Source organism: Vulpes lagopus, chromosome 8 (assembly GCF_018345385.1).
Source record: "Vulpes lagopus strain Blue_001 chromosome 8, ASM1834538v1, whole genome shotgun sequence".
Lineage (NCBI taxonomy): Eukaryota > Metazoa > Chordata > Mammalia > Carnivora > Canidae > Vulpes > Vulpes lagopus.
In genome coordinates, this window is record NC_054831.1 from 18,401,091 (window position 1) to 18,420,195 (window position 19,105).

The 19,105-nt window shown below is 34.6% G+C and overlaps 1 protein-coding gene across 1 annotated transcript in view; it reads left to right on the plus strand.

The window, feature by feature from the left end:
- The first annotated feature begins 4,937 nt into the window (after window positions 1-4,937).
- The window catches only part of ADAM7 (ADAM metallopeptidase domain 7), an 80,314-nt gene continuing 66,146 nt past the window's right edge, over window positions 4,938-19,105 (plus strand). Inside the window, exons 1-3 of the mRNA XM_041767418.1 lie at window positions 4,938-5,181; window positions 6,314-6,417; window positions 11,246-11,322. Coding sequence (XP_041623352.1) covers window positions 4,938-5,181; window positions 6,314-6,417; window positions 11,246-11,322 — 425 coding nt within the window. The remainder of the gene's footprint in view (window positions 5,182-6,313; window positions 6,418-11,245; window positions 11,323-19,105) is intronic.

A 19,105-nucleotide genomic window follows, 5' to 3' on the forward strand; every position in this document is an offset into this window, starting at 1 on the left:
CAACGTTATATCATAATATTGCACTATGCTATCAGTTATATCATAATATTCCACTATACCATGTTAGCCACTTGGTAGAGTTTGGAATTGAGTATAACATTCTCCAAACTTGAAAGGTTGATTATAGTATGATTATAAGAAAGAATAAAGCTTTTTTCCTCTCAAAAAATGGGGCACCAGTATATAATAGAAAGAATATACAGTTAGGCAGAAATTTTCTTTTAATTTCTGCTTTCCACTTACTGATTATGTGACTTGAGTAAATAATAAAATTTTTTCTTCCTTGAAAGTGCTTGGTTGTTTCACCTGGGTTAACCATAGGTAATGCTGTATCTGTAATATTTTAGATATGCTAGAAAGTTAGCCTAGCTATAACTAATGCACAAAGACATCAGAACAAGGCCTCAAACCTTTATCATTTACTATGACACTATGAATAATTGAGATTGCACAATTGGAATTTAAAATTGTTTATTCCTTTCCCCATAATTTTGACTGTAACAAATGCAAGTTCAATATAGTTCCTGTCACCCAATTTCAAATGCTCTTTTCAACTGTCACAATGAATAAAGCTAGAGAATTCCATTTGATGTGTGGATGAATATTTGTTTGGTTTGGTAATGGATCAAATACCCCGAGGACACTCATCAGTCTTCAACTCTCTCTTGCTATAGCCCTGAAAGAGTGTCAGAAATTCTACTGGTAAATGATCATTTGGATTAATGTTCTTTCAATTATGTTCAAAATTTCTGGAAACACATGAGGCTGTAACTAGGCAATAATCATGTTGCAAATTATTTTTTGCATTTAACCAATTTATTAAATGCAGTGACTAATATGCAAGACACTGCCCTGTTTGTGGTACCAGACTTAGCAAAAACAAACAGAATCATTGCTTTCTGGAGATTATAGTCTGCTGGAGGAAACAGATAATCAAATAATTGAACCAATTAGTGTATGATAAACTAACACAAGTTTTCAGGAAAAAAAAGAGTATCTTGTTTCAGAATGAAACATGGTCTAGACTCTGGGTTAGGGAAAGCTTTTCTGAGAGAGAAACAGAGAGAAAGAGAGAGAGAGACCCTTGAACTGAAAACTGAAGAATGAGGAATTGATGTGGCTACAAAGAAGATAGGAGAGGACTCCAAGGGGACAACCATGTATGTTCTAAAGGTTTTTGATGGAAGAAAGTATGGCATGTTGCAGCAAAGAGAGGAAGCCAAAGACCTTGAAGTGCAGAGAAAAAAAGGTAGATGAAAAGTGGATGAAACTGTTACAGAAAAAGTAATAAAAACAAAAATCAAGACTTATTTAGTTCTTAAAAAAATCAATACTTACTCAGCTTTTAATATGCAACAGGCACTACTTTTAGGTTACTTAGATAAATTATCTCTTTTAATCCTCACTACAACTGTTATGATTTTAGTCTCATTTTGGGAAATGAGAAAACTGAGGCACAGAGAATTAAGTTACCATCCAAGGTTTGCAGGTAGAAATTGTAAGTTCAGTAAGAACTGAACTCAGGTTGTCTGAATCTGAATGTATACTCTTATTTACTCTACTATAACCTCCTCATAAATAAAAGTTACAATAATTATAATTTAGTTTTATTAGGTGCTTACTATTACCAGATATTGTCCAACTTCCTAAATGTATTAATATATCCATTTAATAAAAATCATTCAGCAATCTATTGTTCTAGGCTCTGAAGATACAGCAATAAATAGAACTGCCAAAAATCCTTATAGAGGATGCAGTTTAAGGAAGAGAGGCAGGCAATTGAAATATAGATAAATGAATGAATGAATTAATTAATAACTAGCATTCCAGATGACATATAACACAAGGCAACAAAGGGCAACATAAGTACCAGGGCAGAAGTGAGAATGTCTACTTTGCCTAGAGTTTTTGGAGACCTTATTAACATGATGATATTTGAGTAGGGACCAGAAGGCAGAGAGGAAGAGAGACATGTGGCTGAAAGAAGGAGCAAACTACAAGCAAAGCAGAACATGCTTAGCATGTTCAGTAAAAAGCAAGGACACATAGAGACAGGAACTGAGTGAGAGGAGAGTAGAAAATATGAAGCCAGAGAACATCAAACTAGATTATGTAGATCCTAGAGGCCATCACAGGTCTTCAGCTACTATTTTGAGATGGCAAGCCCCTGAAAAGATTTCAACAGAAGAATCACATAATGTGCTGTGTATTAATGAGATCATTTTGGATGTTGTGTAGACAACATACTATGGGACTAAGAGAAAACCAGCAAGGTCAATTAAGAGACTATTTTAATAAAGTAGGCTAGAGATGATGACATGTTGGATCAGCAAAGCAGCAGTATATGTGGTTGGAAGTGGTCAGATTCTTGATGTCTTGACTCTTCTGAAAATAGACAGCTGGATTTGTTGATCAATAAGATGCAAAAAGGGGAAAAGAGAGGAATCAAAGATGACTCCTGAGTAACTGAAAAAATGGGGCTGTAATATCTTTGATAGTAAAGACTGGAAATACCAGGTTTGAAAAGGAAGATCAGAAATCTAGCCTTCTACTTGTATTTGAGATATCTATTAAATATTCTAGTGAAGATGAGAGGAGAGATGTTTCTATGAGTCTGAAATTCAGAGATGGTTGGATTAGATAAGTGAACTTGGCAGCCATCATGTCACAGATGATGTTTAAAACCATGAGATTAGATGAGAACTTATTTATTAGTGACTATATATAGAGAAAAGTGCTAAGAGTTGAGCCCTGGGAATCTGGCATATTTAAATATTGGAAAGAGAAAAGGAATCCAATGAGAGCAACTTAAGAAGAAGCTGTGAATAAGCAGAGTCGATCCATGGTATACCATGAGCTAAACTCTTCAAAAGGTAGAAGTGATCAATTGTGTTAAATGCTGCTAAAAGGTCAAGTTAGAAGGGATGAGAATAGACCACTGGATTTAGCAAGGTGCAGCTCATCAGTAGCATTGATGAGAAGTGTTTTGTTGAGTGAAGGATAAAAAGTCAGATTAAAGCAGTTTCAAGAGCAAGTGGGGAGAGAGGAACTGCAGATAAACCGTATGTGCTATTAAAAGAAGTCAAGAATGAGGGGACACCTGGGTGGCTCAGTGGTTGAGCATCTGCCTTCCACTCAGGTCGTGATCCCAGGATTCGGGACTGAGTCCTGCATTGGGCTCCCCGCAGGGAACCTGCTTCTCCCTCTGCCTATGTCTCTGTCTCTCTCTGTGTCTCTCATGAGTAAATAAATAAAATCTTTAAAAAAGTAATCAAGAATTGGACAGTAGGTGAGTGGAGGGGACAATGAAGTAAAAGGAGAAGTACGTTTTTAAAAGATGGACAAAAATGACAGCATGTTTGCAAATATACAGTTCAGATGATAGCGTAGCAAAAGAGAGCAATTGCCAGAGTGATGACATTGGAGGTGGAAGAAGGAATGGAATCCAATATATTAATGGTGTGTAGACATTACAGGCATGGACAGTCCATCCATAAAAACTGGAGAGAGCTAGTCTATATTGGCACACATCTTGATAATGTGATACTGTGGTAGATGTGATAATGGGAGAAAGTAAGATTTCTTTCTTCTGGTAGTTTCTTTGTTTCTCAATGAAGTGGAAAGCATGGTAATCATTAAGAGTAAATTAAAGGAGATTTGAGATTTGAGGAGAGAAGAGAGACTATGAAAAAGTCAACTAAGAGAATTGGAGAGTGAATGAACCATAGAATGTAAGATTGCCTTTTAGCACAGATTCATTTAACACTCATACTCTGCCTATGAGATACATGTTATTATGCCCAAAGTCCATTTTATAGATGAGAAAACAGAAGTACAGAAATATTTCATACTTTGATCAAAGCCACAGAATTAAAAAGTAGCAGGTAATTTACCTTTTGAAATTTTAAATTTTAATCCTAACACCAATGACAATGACAAAGTATTGAAGCATTTTCAACAGGCACATGACATGATCAGATTTGTATCTGAAAAGATCATACTTGTCGGAGTGTAGCCAAAAGCAGTCTATAAGAACCTGGACTTAAAAGAAGGCAGAAAAGCTGGAGAAAAGAGGTTTGAATATTTTCTAAAAGGTAAAATAAGCATACTTAGTGATGGGTTGATTATGAGAGATACCAATGATGACTACTGGGTTTCAGACTTGCAATGTGGAATAAATATTAACATCATTAATGAAAGCAGAGAACAAGTTTTGTATCTTCTTAGTTTGCAGGGACTTTGAGCTGTCTCAATGAAGATGTTGAATAGAGAGTTGGCTGTAAAGGTCTATCATGCAGGTGGCTGGAAGTAAAAATGTGAGGCATAGCTGATGATAATTAAACCACAACTGAAGATGAGATGGTTTTGGAACAAGCATACAGTTAGAGGAAAAGAGGAAATAGGCTAATACCTTGAGGAACTCCAAAACCCAAAGGTTGAGTAAAAGAATATGTACCCAACTTAAACTTACACAGTGTGGTATGGCAGTTAGATCTCAATAAAATTGGGCGGGGGGACTCTAGTTATTTTCCCTTGCCTCAGGACTCTGGGGTCTTTTATCAGGGTGGGGGTGGCAAGTAGGGGTAGAATGTGGATTGTGGATGAGTATCTTGTCTTTTTACAGATTTTGAAAGGCCATTATACCCATGCCCCATGGCATAGGCTTTTATTTAGTTAAAAAAAAACTTCTCAGTACTTCTATCTAGTTTTTATGAAATTTTCCTTTATAATTTCTCCATGTGGCATTCTTCACATGCATTTTCTCCAAACAAAGCTTCCATAAACATTCCTCAAATTTTTTTCTAAGACATATATGATTTTTTTCACTTTTGAATTTTTAGTACATCTATAATTCTATTTTATCAGGCATGAAGTAGGGATCTCTGCCCAGCCCAACTCCATCACAGCACCTCAGTGGTGCCTTTAATTAGTACATGATGTCCACCCTCCAGGTTTTAGCCTCAAGCACCTCACAAATGATGCAACACAAGCAAGGAACATTTCCTTGTACTGGATCAAAACTACTTATCTATCTGGGCTCTTCAACCCTGCTGTGGAAACAAGGGCAGAGAGCTGCACACATCTTTTCTCAAGCATCTGTGCCCCTTCTTCCATCAGAATCATTCAGAATGTTTCTCAGGAGTTTGCTTTTCATGATTATACTCATTTCTCAGATTAAAGGTATGTCTTAACCTTTTTATCACGGTTTTCTTACTAGGCTATGAGGTAATGTCTCTTTAGTCACAAAGTTTAGACTGTAAATAATAAAATAATATTCATTGATGATTTTGCTGAGAACATAGTATAGGACTCGGACTAGTTATGTCTAATATTGAGATTCTATGCTTTTATGAAATACTTCAGTGCTTTTACATACTCTGATTTACAGTGAGAAGGAGGAAAGAGTGGGTGTTTCTGAATATCTGCAGTGTAGAGACACTGTGCTAGCCATTAGCTACTTTCGCGTACATTAGCATGTGTGCAATCTTATTATCTATTTTATAAAGAAATTGAGAGGGGCACCTGGGAGGCTCAGGGGTTGAACGTATGCCTTCGTCTCGGGTCATGATCCCAGGGTCCTAGGATCGAGTCCCACATCAGGCTTCCCCACAGGGAGCCTACTTCTCCCTCTGTCTATGTCTCTGCTTCTTTCTCTGTATCTCTCATGAATAAATAAATAAAATCTAAAAAAAAAAAGAAATTGGGAATAATATCTACAGATCAGAAAGAATAAAAATAGCATTTATGGCCAATAAACTCATAAGACTTTGATTCAAATAATAGCAGATTGTAGTATCCTATGGTCTTTCCTCTACATCACTCTTCAGTGAGATAACCAGGGCTCACTCAGGAAAGCACTGATTCAAGAGTACCTACGCCCTTTTCACAAGGGAAAGCTTTGCATTTGTATTTAGCTAGGAGAGTTAAGATTTCAAATGCAAGTGTCCCTGGGAGATAAAATTGGTAATTTACACCAAAACAATCCCTTACAGTGCAGGTTTGACAGGCGCAAAATCCAGAGACAGACAGGAGGAGATTAAGATGACGAAGGTGGTAGCTGCAAAGCAAAGTGGGAAGACGAAAGAAGCTAAAAGACCTAATGGGGAGGAGGGGAAGGCTGTTTTCCAATTTTGCTTATATTTGCCTAATTTGGAAACTATCAGTCTCAATTTCCTTACTGATTAAGTGGGAGTGATACTTCAAAGTGATGTTGTACATGGCTGCTAATTGAGAGCAAGTGAATTCTATGAGAATGATTGTGCATGGGTGTCAATGCCAGATTGTATTTTCTCCCTTAAACATTTCCTTTTAGAAAAGGTAATCATTGGAGTCGAAGGTCAAGAAGTGGTTTATCCTAAAAAGCTTCCTCTGATGCAGAAGCGAGAAGTTTGGCACATTCATGATTATGACATACAGGTACATGTTTTGACTTAATAAATATGATTTATTGCTTACATAGGGTATGTAGAAAGCAACCTCTGACTAATCAGAAGTGAAAAAGAGAGGAGTTTCGATTTTTCTGAGAACTCCCACTCAGTCTACAGCGTGCACTTGAGGGGGCCGGAGTTGGGGAGGAAGCAAATTTGTGTTGGATTACAAAACAAAATGGAGTAAAATTTGGATTTTAGAGGCTGCCATGTACAGTTTTCCAGATTTTTTGAGGATTTCCACTAACAAGTTTCCGGGCTGATTTAAGGCAACCTCATTTGTTCTGAGCTGGTGCCTATGGAATGTAATTTCCGAGCATTTTGCTTTCCCAGTGATATAATATGCAGGTTCACTTGCCTTACAGACTCTGCAGCAAAGTTGGACAACTTTCTTGGGAACACATGTGGTCTGTTGCTTAGAACAGTGTTTATTCAGTTGTTAAAATGTAAACATTTAAAATTTTATTTTCAAAAGAAACAAATGTTTATGCAGACAATATGTAATGCATATAATAGGAAAAAGGCTTCAAAATAAGGTAATTTTCAATTCCCATTACTAAAAAAAACATTCAATGACTGTTCTTAGATATTTATTACCAGGCACTTGCATTGTGGGCCCCGAGCTTTCTAACTTGGTCCATGGAGAATAATGACTCTCACTTTGACCCAACACTTCTTGAGGGCAAACTTTTCCCAATGCAACTATTTTTCTTCCCTTCATCATTAGAAGAGCCAGCCTTCCAGGCTCTCATTTGTTAGGTACCTCAGTCATAAGCAAGACATATTTCAGCTTTCCTAATGATCCCACTGAGATGTCTTTCCCATGGCTTAAGACACTGAAAAAGCAACTTTTTATCTGCTGCTATTTGGAGATAATGTCTAACCATTTTTCTGTAATAATCTCCTTACAAATAATGTTTTCTCTTGATCTCCAATTCTTTTATCATCTTCTTAAATCTTTTATTAATATAACATTACATGTCAACTATACTTCAATTAAAAAGTAAAAGAACTTTTATTGGTTGAAGTTTGGTACTCGTCTAAGAGGGCAAAATCAGCCCTCTGTCACCATTGTGCAAATCAAGTCCCATTATGAATATACAAGATGAGCCCGGATGGGGTCAGAAAATATGCAGGATGAGTTTGGAACATCTTATACTACCAGAATTAAGGAAATTCTCAAACAAACAAACAAACAAACAAACAAACAAACCAAACTTGCACTGATGGGATTATGTCAAAAGAACATAGGGAGCCAAGTGAAGGACCTCCCAATAGCCAAAGAATGGACAATTTGAGCAAAAAAAATAATAATAACATAGTTCTGGGCCATAGCAAAGTATAAATTAATATCTTTGAACTCATACTGGTATAAGTGAACACTTGAATAAATAAATAAATGGGGGAAAATAGATAAATCTCCTATACATAAGAATTAAAATATTGACATAGACACTCCCCTTCCCAGGAGGTAGAGCATAACTCCTCACCCTTTAAGCATGGCCTGTGCACAGTGACTTCCAAAGAGTAGAATATGGAAGGGGGAAACAGTGAAGAAAGATGGAAAAATGCTACCTCAGCCAAGTGATCACAGTAATCGGTAACCATTATCAATAATAAGTCATGTTGATAGTATGTACTCCAAATATGATGTGATGAAAATGGCACTTTATTTTGTTGTTTTCTCCCAAATCTTCACAATTCCAGGCTAGGAGTGAGAAAAATATCAGAAAAACCTTAATTGAGATGCAACCTATAAAATGCTTGATCAGTACTCCTCAAAACTGTCAATGTTGTTAAAAAATAAGAAAAGCCCCCCCCCACCCCAAAATAAGAAAAGCCCAAGAAACGTCATAGTGTAGAAGAGCCTAAGGAGGCATGACAACTAAATGTAATATGGTGTCCTGGATGGGATCCTAAGACAGTGAAAGGACATAAGACAGAAACTAAGGAAATCTGGATAAGTTTATTGATTTAATTGATTTGTCAATTATTTAATTGATAATGTCAATCTTGGTTCATGAGTTGTGACAAGTATGCCATAGTGATGTAAGATGTTGATAATATAGAATGCTGAATTGTGAGGTACATGGAAATTCTCTGTATTATCTTCCCAACTTTTCTCTAAATCTAAAATGATTCTAAAACAAAATAAAAAAGTTGTAAAACTAAATAAAATAATAAAAATTTTAAACAAAATTAAAAATTATGTTTATTAATATAAAGACAATATTAATGACAAGATTAATAAGAATGTCACATTTGACAGTATTAACAATAATGTCTGAATATTAGCTAATATGAAACTCATAATCACACATTCAAATTTTACAAAGTCCCACTATACCACTGTTACTCACACACACCTGCACATGTAGTTTATCACACTGTGAATAGGATTCAACCCTTCTTATCTGAATAAGCATCTAGGTTCTTGCCTGCCCACTGTGTGTGGATTACATGTTTATAAAGAAGTCCTAATTTTATGTTAAACTTGCAGTCAAAATAATACCCAAATGCACACTTCACATTCAAAAGCATTAAACTCCCCTCTCTCTCCCTCAAAGCAGCCCCTCTTCAGAAGACCCTCCTTTCAATTGTATGGTTTAAACAAACCAGAAGCCTAAGGGAATTTTTATTTTTATTTTTTATTTTCTTTGAGAGAGAGAGGTGGGAGGCAGAAGGAGAGAGCGAAAGAGAATCCTAAGTAGGCTCCCTGAGCGTGTGGAGCCAGACATGGAGCTCCATCTCATGAGATCACGATTTGAGATGAAGTCAAGAGTAGGATGCTTGACTGACTGACTTCTCATGCAATCCTTGAGAGAATTCTTCATTCCTCTCTTTTGCTTCTCCCATCAAAAAAAATAAAAATAAAAAAAATCACTAAATCTTCTGCATTCTAGCATGTAGATATCCTTTGAAAGTATCTACTCTCCCTTATCCCTGCTGCCACTCCCCTGCCCAAGTGAGCTGTATTCCATCAACAGCCTTTAAATACTTTTCCTACCAAAATAAGACAAAATCAGAGAAGGAGACAAAGCATAAGAGGTTCTTACCTCTTATGGAAGGGAACAAACTGAGGGTCACAAGAGGGGCAGGGGGTGAGGGGATGGTATAACAGGGTGATGGGCATTAAGGAAGGCACTTGATGTAATGAGGCCTGAGTATTATATAAGACTGATGAATCACTGAACTCTACGTCTGAAACTAATAATGCACTATGTGTGTATTAACTGAATTTAAATTTAAAACAAACAAGCAAAAAATAAATGGTTTTTCTGCTTAAAGTTGTGATTTTTGCTAATCCATTATCTGTAATAAGTAAATCATCTAAAATACCATACCTCCTTCTGCATTTTTTGTCTAAACTTTTTTCTTCGGATAAAGTCCAAATCTTCTTAAGTGACTAATTAGTCTGTATATAATTTGGCTCCTTTCTACTTTTTCATTTCTCATATTTATTCAACTTACACTTGATTCTCCAACCACCTTGAACTTTTCTGGGTTTCTCAAACATGTCAAGCTCCTTCCTATCTCAGGGCCTTTGCATTCTCTGTTTTCTCCTGACTCCTCCCTCACACAGTCACTGCATTTCTCCTATTATGATGCTTATAATACTCAATTACATTTGCTTGATTTTCTTCTTTGCCAAGCTGTGGCTTCCAAAAGGGCAGTGTGTATCATTGTATATTCCATATTATCACTGTGCCTGAAATTGAATACATGGGTGAGCAATAAACTAAAGAAATGTGCTAGATAAATGACCAGTAACTGTCAATCCTTAAATTATAAATAATTCTTATGATCATAAAGAAATAAAATACCACAAAAATACCCAAAGGGCATAAATTAGGAATTCATATACAAATAAGAAAATAAACTAAACAAGAAAAATATCACTATGAACAATGATCATTAAAGAAAAGTTTGTCACAGCAAGTTATCATTTCGTTGTTAATATTTAAGGCAAGAAAACAAGAACTATTATACATTTCTAATGAAATTCTAATTTAAAAAAAAAGAAATTCTAATTTTGTGCTTCCTTTCTTCAGGGTTATCTCACAGCATTGTCAAACATTTTTTTTTCACGTTGCTGTCAAGGAAATGATGTCTAAGTATAGTGAATACTCCAAATCAAATTTCTGATCCAGATAGAAGTTAGATAAATTCACATCGTGACTTTCAGTCATAAAATACATACTATAAAAGAACATTTATTGGACTAGGGAAAATGGTCATAGTCATGATTAGTTTTTATGTGAGAAAGTAGACTATAAAAGAGTATAACCCAAACTGTTAAAGATACATAAACAAAAGCTCTATGGGTGGGTGCAGAACTGTAAGAACATACAACAACTTGTTATCTCTGGATAGGAAGAAAATATACATATTTTCTTTTCATTTTATAACTAGAAAAAATGCCCATCAAACATTTAATTAAGGGACACCTGGGTGACTCAGTGGTTGAATGTCTGCCTTTGGCTCGGGTGGTGATCCCACAGTCCAGGTCAAGTCCCACATCAGGCTCCCTGCATGGAGCCTGCTTCTCCCTCTGCCTGTGTCTCTGCCTCTCTTTCTCTCTGTGTCTCTCATGAATAAATAAATAAAAATATTTTTAAAAATAATTTAAAAAATAACTTACAAGAAAAATCCATTTATATTGGATCTCATAAATTCAGCCTAATCCATGTTTATCGTTTTACCTGGCGGGATTGCTGGACTGCTGGGTAGATGGATTAAGTCTAATTTTTCCCCACACCCCCTCCACTCCCTGCCCCAACACACATTCAAGTCATACGATGGATACTGTTTTGCAGGAAACTTATGAAGAAGAATTGCTGTATGAACTAAGACTCACTAGAAAAACTTTAATACTTCACCTTTTAAGGTCAAGGTAAGTTCAATTATAATTCAATACCTTATAGATTTATCAGTCTGTAGTATCCCAGTTTTTGTAGAAACTGCCAGTGAAGTGAATTCCTCAAGTCATTGTCACCTACATATATACTGAATTCCTACTTTCCTAATATAAGCCCTAATATAATTTCGACATCTTAGCAATTACAGACACTGTCTTTCGGTTCCTGAGTTACCCTCTATTTAGGGTACTTAGAGCCCTTTGAACTCTGTATACTCACTCTAGGAAGAGAGTTAATACATTACTCTTTGTGAGTCAGTGAAACAGAGGAAATTTGAAAAACATGGTTTTTAGAATGCTAAGTTACTTAAAATAGATATCAAACCAAGTTCTTTTGGAGAATAAACTAAAAGCAGGGAAGAATTTACCAAAGCACGTTACACCTTGTGTCAGCTGAGCAATTCTAATGCCTTTAATTTCTTCATTATGATTCCTTGGTATTTGTTGGTGAATGGATTCTTTTATTATTGTGTCATTACAGAAAATCCCTCTGGTCAGGAAGTGTATTTTACCTGTTATCAATGCCTTCATATGTTTGCACAGTGTACTATTTTCATCCATTTTCTTTCACATTTCTGTATCTTTCCATTTAAGATGGATCTCTTGTAAGTTGGCAAGAAGTTGGGTCCTGCTTTTTAATGAATTCAGACAATCTGATTTCTAATTGTAATGTTTAATCCGTTAACATTTAATGTTATGAATGATATGTTGTATTTAATATTTGATTCCTGTTTATTTTGTTTGTTTGATTTTCTGGTCTTTTTTTTCCCCTGCTTTCTCTAGATATTTGGGTTATTTGCTTTTTTGTTTTTTTTAACTTTACCTTCTGGCTTTTCATTTATCTATTAGCTTTTTAGCAGCATCTCTCTGCTTTAGGTTCAAACTTTTGTTTTAGAGATTATAATATTTATTTACAGTTAATACTGTGTCATTTTATGTAAAATGTAAAAGTTTCCTCATCATATAAGTCCATTTAAAACCACAATTCTTTTATGTTAACTTGTTGTATATATACATCTATATACATAATTTACTCCATAATGCATGGCTATAATTTTGGCTTTAAGTGGTCATATACATCTTAAAGAAATTCAATAAAAATATATATATTGTTTTAACTCACTGAATCATTTATCATTTCCTATCCTTCTATTCTTAAAGATTCAGTTTTCCTTCTGCTACCAATTCCTTTGACCTGAAGGACTTTCCTTGCCCATTTTTGTAGTACAGATCTGCTGGGAGAAATTTATCTTGGTTTTCTTTTATCTGAAATGGTCTTTTTTTCCCTTCATTTTTGAAGGTTATTTTTTGCTGTATATAAAATTATGGATTGACAGAATTTTTATTTCTTTTGGCAAAACAGTGTTGACATTGTTCTTTCCTCTGACCCCTATAGTTTCTAATGAGATGTTAGTGGCAGTTTGAATTTCTGTTCCCCTGTATACATTATGTTGTTCTCTTAGTGCTTTCAATATTTGTTCTAGTTGCCAATATTCCTCAATTTGACAATGATATGTACAGGTGTAATTTTCTTCATATTAATCTTGCTTGTGCTTTACTAAACTTCTTTAAATTCTAATTTATGTCTTCCTCCAAATTGGATAAAATTTCAGTCATTACCATTTCCTTCCTCCATACTTTTTCTCTTCTTCCTAGCAGTCAAATTATCAGTATTTTAGTCCTTTTAATATTATCTTACATGTCCCCAAAGCTCTGTTCTTTTTTTATTTCTTTTCTTTAGACTAGATAATTTCTACTGATCTACCATCAAGTTTATTACCTCTTTCCTTTATCAAATCTATTCTTGCCCATACAGTGAAACCTTTTATTCATGATATTTTCAATTATAATTTTTTAATTTGCTTTTTAAAAAGTAATTTCTGTATTTTTGTGCTAACATTTCACATCTTTTCATGCATTTCAAGTATATTTTCTTTTACTTTGTTGAAAATAGTTATAATACCTACTTTAGTCATCATCTATAATTTCAACCTTTGGATTGTCTCGAAGTAGATCTTTATTGATTGTCTTATTTCTTGAAGAGTTAGAATTTTCCTGTTTCTTCATATGTCTAGTAAATTTAGATTGTGTACTGAACAATTTGAATGAAATGTGGTAGAGACTAGATTCTGTTGTCCCTCTGAAGAGGTTTGATACTTTTATTTTATCAAGGAATTAACTTTGTTAAATTCAAACTGCAAACTCTGTCTTTTGGATGGTAGCTCAAATTTCAATTCAGTTATTTTATTCTTAGTAGCACTTGTTTATTGAACACATTAACATGTCAAATACAGTATTGGGAACCAAAAAGATACAAGTAAAAGTAAATCAATCCCTTTTTAAAAGTAGTTCACAGGCAACCTCAAGCATGTTAGGGCAAGGCAAATAAAAGCTGTTGGACCAAACTAGCTCTACTATGCTCTATGTATGACCCTCAAAATAAGAATAATTTTTAAAGTTTAAAATATTTGTAATGAAAACAAAATAAAACAACTAAGCAAAGAACATGTAGATCATATGTGGCCCACATAGCCCAAAATGTTTATCATTTGGATGTTTACAGAAAAACTTTGCTGACCTCTATAATATAGAATGAGAATCTAGTAAACATGAAAATGGAGATTTTTGGAGGTATGAAATACACATATAGGGAAGAATTTCAAAGTTTACCTGGAGTATAGTAGGTGTGTTTTGAACTGGTTTTTGAAGTCTTGTAAGTTTCTTATGTCAGGAGTGGGAACAAAATGTGACCAGGAGTAGTTCAAAGAGCTTAAAGAAAAAATATGGTAGGTTCAAGACCTTTACAAATAGTTTATTATTTATCTATGTATCTATTTCTGAGATATCTTGACCTCTGTGGGTTATAAAAACTATTACCTTCTAATTCACTAAAATCCTTTAGTATGTTTATTTCTATATCATCCAAGTAGTTAATAAAATGTTAAGTCATTCTTAGAACAGGAATACCATGATAAAACAGCATTTTAAAAACTGTACCTTTATGATATTTTAGTTCTAAATCATTTATTATGGCTATATTGAGTATTTTTTAATCATATATTATGTTTCAGTTTTTGACTTGAGTAAACATTGGTGTCTATTCATCATCTTGGAGAGACTTTAGATTGAATGGATTCTACTAATGGCAAAACTATTATGTAATGATAAGTGTGTTATGATTATGTAATATGTATGTGTTTTGAGGGGTTTTTTTAAAGACTTTATTATTTATTCATGAGAGACACAGAGAGAGACAGAGAGAGAGAGAGACAGAGACAAAGGCAGAGTGAGAAGCAGGCTCCATGCAGGGAGCCCATTGTGGGACTCGATTTCGGGACTCCAGGATCATGCCCTGGGCCGAAAGTGGACACTAAACTGCTGCAACCCCCAGGCATCCCTGTTTTGAAGTTAAAACAACAATAAGCATAACTTGTGGTTGTCTATGAGCATAGTATTATGATATTATGTCATATTACAGTACAGAATTCCAAATGTTAAAAAATATGTTAAAATGATAAAAAAAGTTCTATAACATTTCTTAAAATTGATGTTTTAATTTATAAAAGAAAATGAAGCTATGAATTTTTACTTCCAGAGAAATGGAGCAGACATATTTTTTCTCTATTCCTTCCACTAAGTACAATTAAAACTTCTGGGCACTACATATATAAAACAAATATAAGAAGACTTACAGATGTGAAGAGAAAGTTAGACCAGCTAGAAACTCTGTTACCCAAGGAATGACAGACACAGTGGTGTGTTTCTCAGGTTGCCTTTTGGCTTCATATATCCCAGACTAGATACTAGAGAAATCAGCAACCTGGAAATATCCATGAGCACATACAAAAAACAAACAAATAACTAAACCAAAAACCTGCAAAATCATGCTCTATTTAGCCAAAGGGCTAAGAAAGAAAGAAATAACTTAGAAAAACAAAGTTTTTAGACAATAACTGTTCTACTCTAGCAAACATCACATACACACAGAGAACAGTGTCCGCACTCCCATCTCAGCCAGAAAAAGCAGTACCAAGAGACTAAGCTTCCACCATTGTCAGGCTATAAAAAGGCACCCCAACACCCTCTCTTCTCCTGTTTAGAGAAACAGAGATAGCTAAATGGAGAGTCAAGACTTTCATTCTGGCCTAGTGGTAAAGAAGCCCCATTCTCCTCACTGTAGTGTGAGGATTATTATAGAGCCTGGATGCCACCATGCCCATCTGGCACCTTTCCTGCTGGGTTAATGTGAGAAGAGGCCTAGTGGAGAACTAGCAAGAACACCCCTCACAGTGTCAGTGGAAGCCACATGAAAAGCATAGATGAAACATCCCTCCTTTCTTACTGAGAATATTTCAGCGGGAATGCATTTGACCCTTGCCAAGCAATAGCAAGGAACTCATGTAGGATAAGTAGAGACCCTTGGATTTCCATTCCTACTTGACAGTAATGAGGTGCCTCACACTAAAATAGTATCAGAGGAGATCTACTAAAACACAAGATCCAGGGGGTTATAACATAACATCATAATATCCAAGTTTTAATTGAAAATTCCTTATCAAACCAAAAGCCAGAAATATTTCAATCTAAAAGAACGAAAAAAATTAGTAGCTGTCAACACCAAAATGAGACAGATGTTTGAGTTATCTGACAAAATTTTAAAGCAGCTATCATAAAAATGCTTCAATGAAAAATTACAAACATGCTTGAAACACATGAAAAAAATAGAATGTGTCAGGAAATGAATAGAAAAATCTCAGAAAAAAGAAAATAGAAGATATAAATAAGAATCTAAAGAAAATTTTGGACCTGAAAAGTAAAAAAGTAAAACCCTCAATAGATAGGCTTAAGATCAGAATAGAAAGGAGAGTAGAAATAATCAGTGCAGTTAGAATAATAGAAATTATATAATCTGAATAACAAAATTTTCTGGGGAAAAAATACTCTCAGGAATATGTGTGAATAAAACAAAAGATGTAAAATTGGTGCCATCAGACACCCAGGAGAGAGGAGAAAGAGTATGGAGCTGAAAAAGTATTCAAATGAATATTTGATACTGAAAATTCTCAAATTTGACAAGGAAAATACCAACACCTACAGGTTTAAGAAGCTGAACGAACTCAAAACAGGATAAACTTAATCCCATTCCAAGTTTCTTTTTTTTTTTTTTTAAGATTTTATTTATTTATTCATGAGAGACAGAGAGAGAGGCAGAGACACAGAGGGAGAAGCAGATTCCACGCAGGAAGCCCGATGTGGGACTCGATCTCGAGTCTCCAGGATCAGGCCCTGGGCCAAAGGCGGCGCTAAACCACTGAGCCACCCGGCCGCCCCCATTCCAAGTTTCACCATGTATTCACATACATACATAAGCCTAGAGCAACCACTAAGAAATCTAGAGAATTCAGAGATGTATGCTGAAAAGCGCTATAGATAAATCAAATTGGAATTTGAAAATATATTTCAGCAACCCAAAGAAGGAAAGAAAAGGAAACTAAAACATGAAAAAAGAAGAAACAGGAAAAAAATAAAATATCAGACTTAAGTCTTAATATATTAACAATTACTTCAAATCTAAATGGTCCAAATACTCCAATTAAAAGGAGAATGACAGAATGAATGAAAAATGCTGTTTAGGGCAGCCACGGTGGCCCAGCGGTTTAGCACCACCTTCAGCAGGGGTGTGATCCTGAAGACCTAGGATCAAGTCCCATGTCAGGCTCCCTACATGGAGCCTGCTTCTCCCTCTGCCTGTGTCTCTGACTCTCTCTCTTTCAGTGTCAGTCATGAATAAATAAAATCTTTAAAAAAGAAAAAAAATGTTGTTTATATCCATGTCTTCCACAAAATAAAGAGGGAAAACTTCCCTTTCATTCTATGAAACCAACACTACTCTGATACCTAAACTAGACAAAGATAATATAAACAAAATTGAACTACAGGCAAATATCCATTGTGAATGCTAGCAAATAGAATTCAACAATGAACAAGAATTATATACCATAACCAAATGGATATTTGGTAAGCCCTTGACTTACTCTGGTAAAAGGCTGAATGTTTTCCTCCTAAAATCTGGGACCAGGCAAATATATGCACTCTCACCACAGCTATTCAACATATTCCCAGAAGATCTAGTTAGCACAACTCAGGAAGAAAAGGAAATGAAAGATATATAGATTGGAAAGGTAGATGAAGAAAAAAGCCCTTATTTGCAGATGATACAATAATGGTTTGTATAGAAAATTCTATGAAATCTAACAAACTAAGCTAGCATACAAATTAGCAAACAAACAAAAACACCTCCTAGAAGGAATAAAAGGGCTCAGCAAAGTCACAAAATATTTAATCATAAAAAATCAATCGTATTTCTGTACGGTCACAATGAGTATGTGGAAACTGAAGTTTAAAATACAACACCACTTGCAATTATTCAAGAATAAATGAAAAAGTTACAAATAGAGAAATATATACAAAGCTTGTTCACTGAAAACTATAAAATTCTGATGAAAATCATCAAAAAGATATAAATAGATGGGACCTTATTTTGTGTTCATATACTAGAAGACTCAACATGGTAAAGATGTTGATTCTCCAATTGATATATAGGGTTATCACAATTCTTATCAAAATTATTGTAAGATTTTTTAAAGATACAGACAAGATTATTCCAAAATTTATAGGGAAAGACAAAGGAACTAGAGTAGTTAAAAGAAATATGGAGAAAAAAAAAAAAACAGGAGTAACCGCTTCAAGATGTATATAGATACAGAGTCATACTATTAGGGGAATAGGCACATAGATCAGTGGAATCAAATAGAAAACTTGGAAACATTTCCACACAAGTAGAGCCAACTGATTTTTGCCAAAGTTTGTAAAGCAAATCAATGGAGAAAGTATAGTCTCTTCACCAAATGGTGCTGAAACTATGGTATATCCATAGCAAAACAAAGCAAAACAAAACAATAAATAAATAAATAAATAAATCACAAAAAAAAACAAAAACCTCAACCCTGAATCCCAAAGCTTATGCCAATTTTATACAAAAATTAATTCAAAATAGATCTTGGGTTTCAACATAGAATGCAAAACTATAATGCTTTTAGATAAAACAAGATAATACCTTCAAGATTTAGAGCTAAGGCAAAAAATTCTTAGACTTGACACCAGATCATTTGACATAAGTAATAAAAGCTAAAGTTGATAAATTGGACTTCATTGAAAATGAGAGTGCTTACTCTACAAAAGTCTTGCTATGAGGATGAAAGACAAGCTGCAGATTGGGAGCAAACATTTGCAAACCACAACCAAAAAGGGACTAGTATTTGGAAAATAAAGGGTTCTCAAAACTCAACCATAATAAAGCAAACAATTCAATTGGAAAATAGGCAAAAGATATGAAAAGACATATCACGAAAGAGAATATATAGATGACAAGTAAGCACTGAAAAGGTGTATGGCACCATTAATCGTCCAAGAAATGCAATGAAATAGTACATTCAATCAGAATGGCTGAAACTAAAAAATAATTATATCACCAAAGGCTGGCAAGGGATATAAAGAAACTGGATCATTAAAGCATTGCTGATGTGAATACAAAATGATATAGCTCTCTGGGAAAACAATCTGCCAATTTTTATAAAACCAAATGTGCAACCTCCGCAAGGTAAAGCAATTGTACTTCCGGTTATTATCTCAGAAAAGTAAAAACCTACATTCACACAGATAGCTGTACACAAATGTTTACAGCTTTATTCATGATATC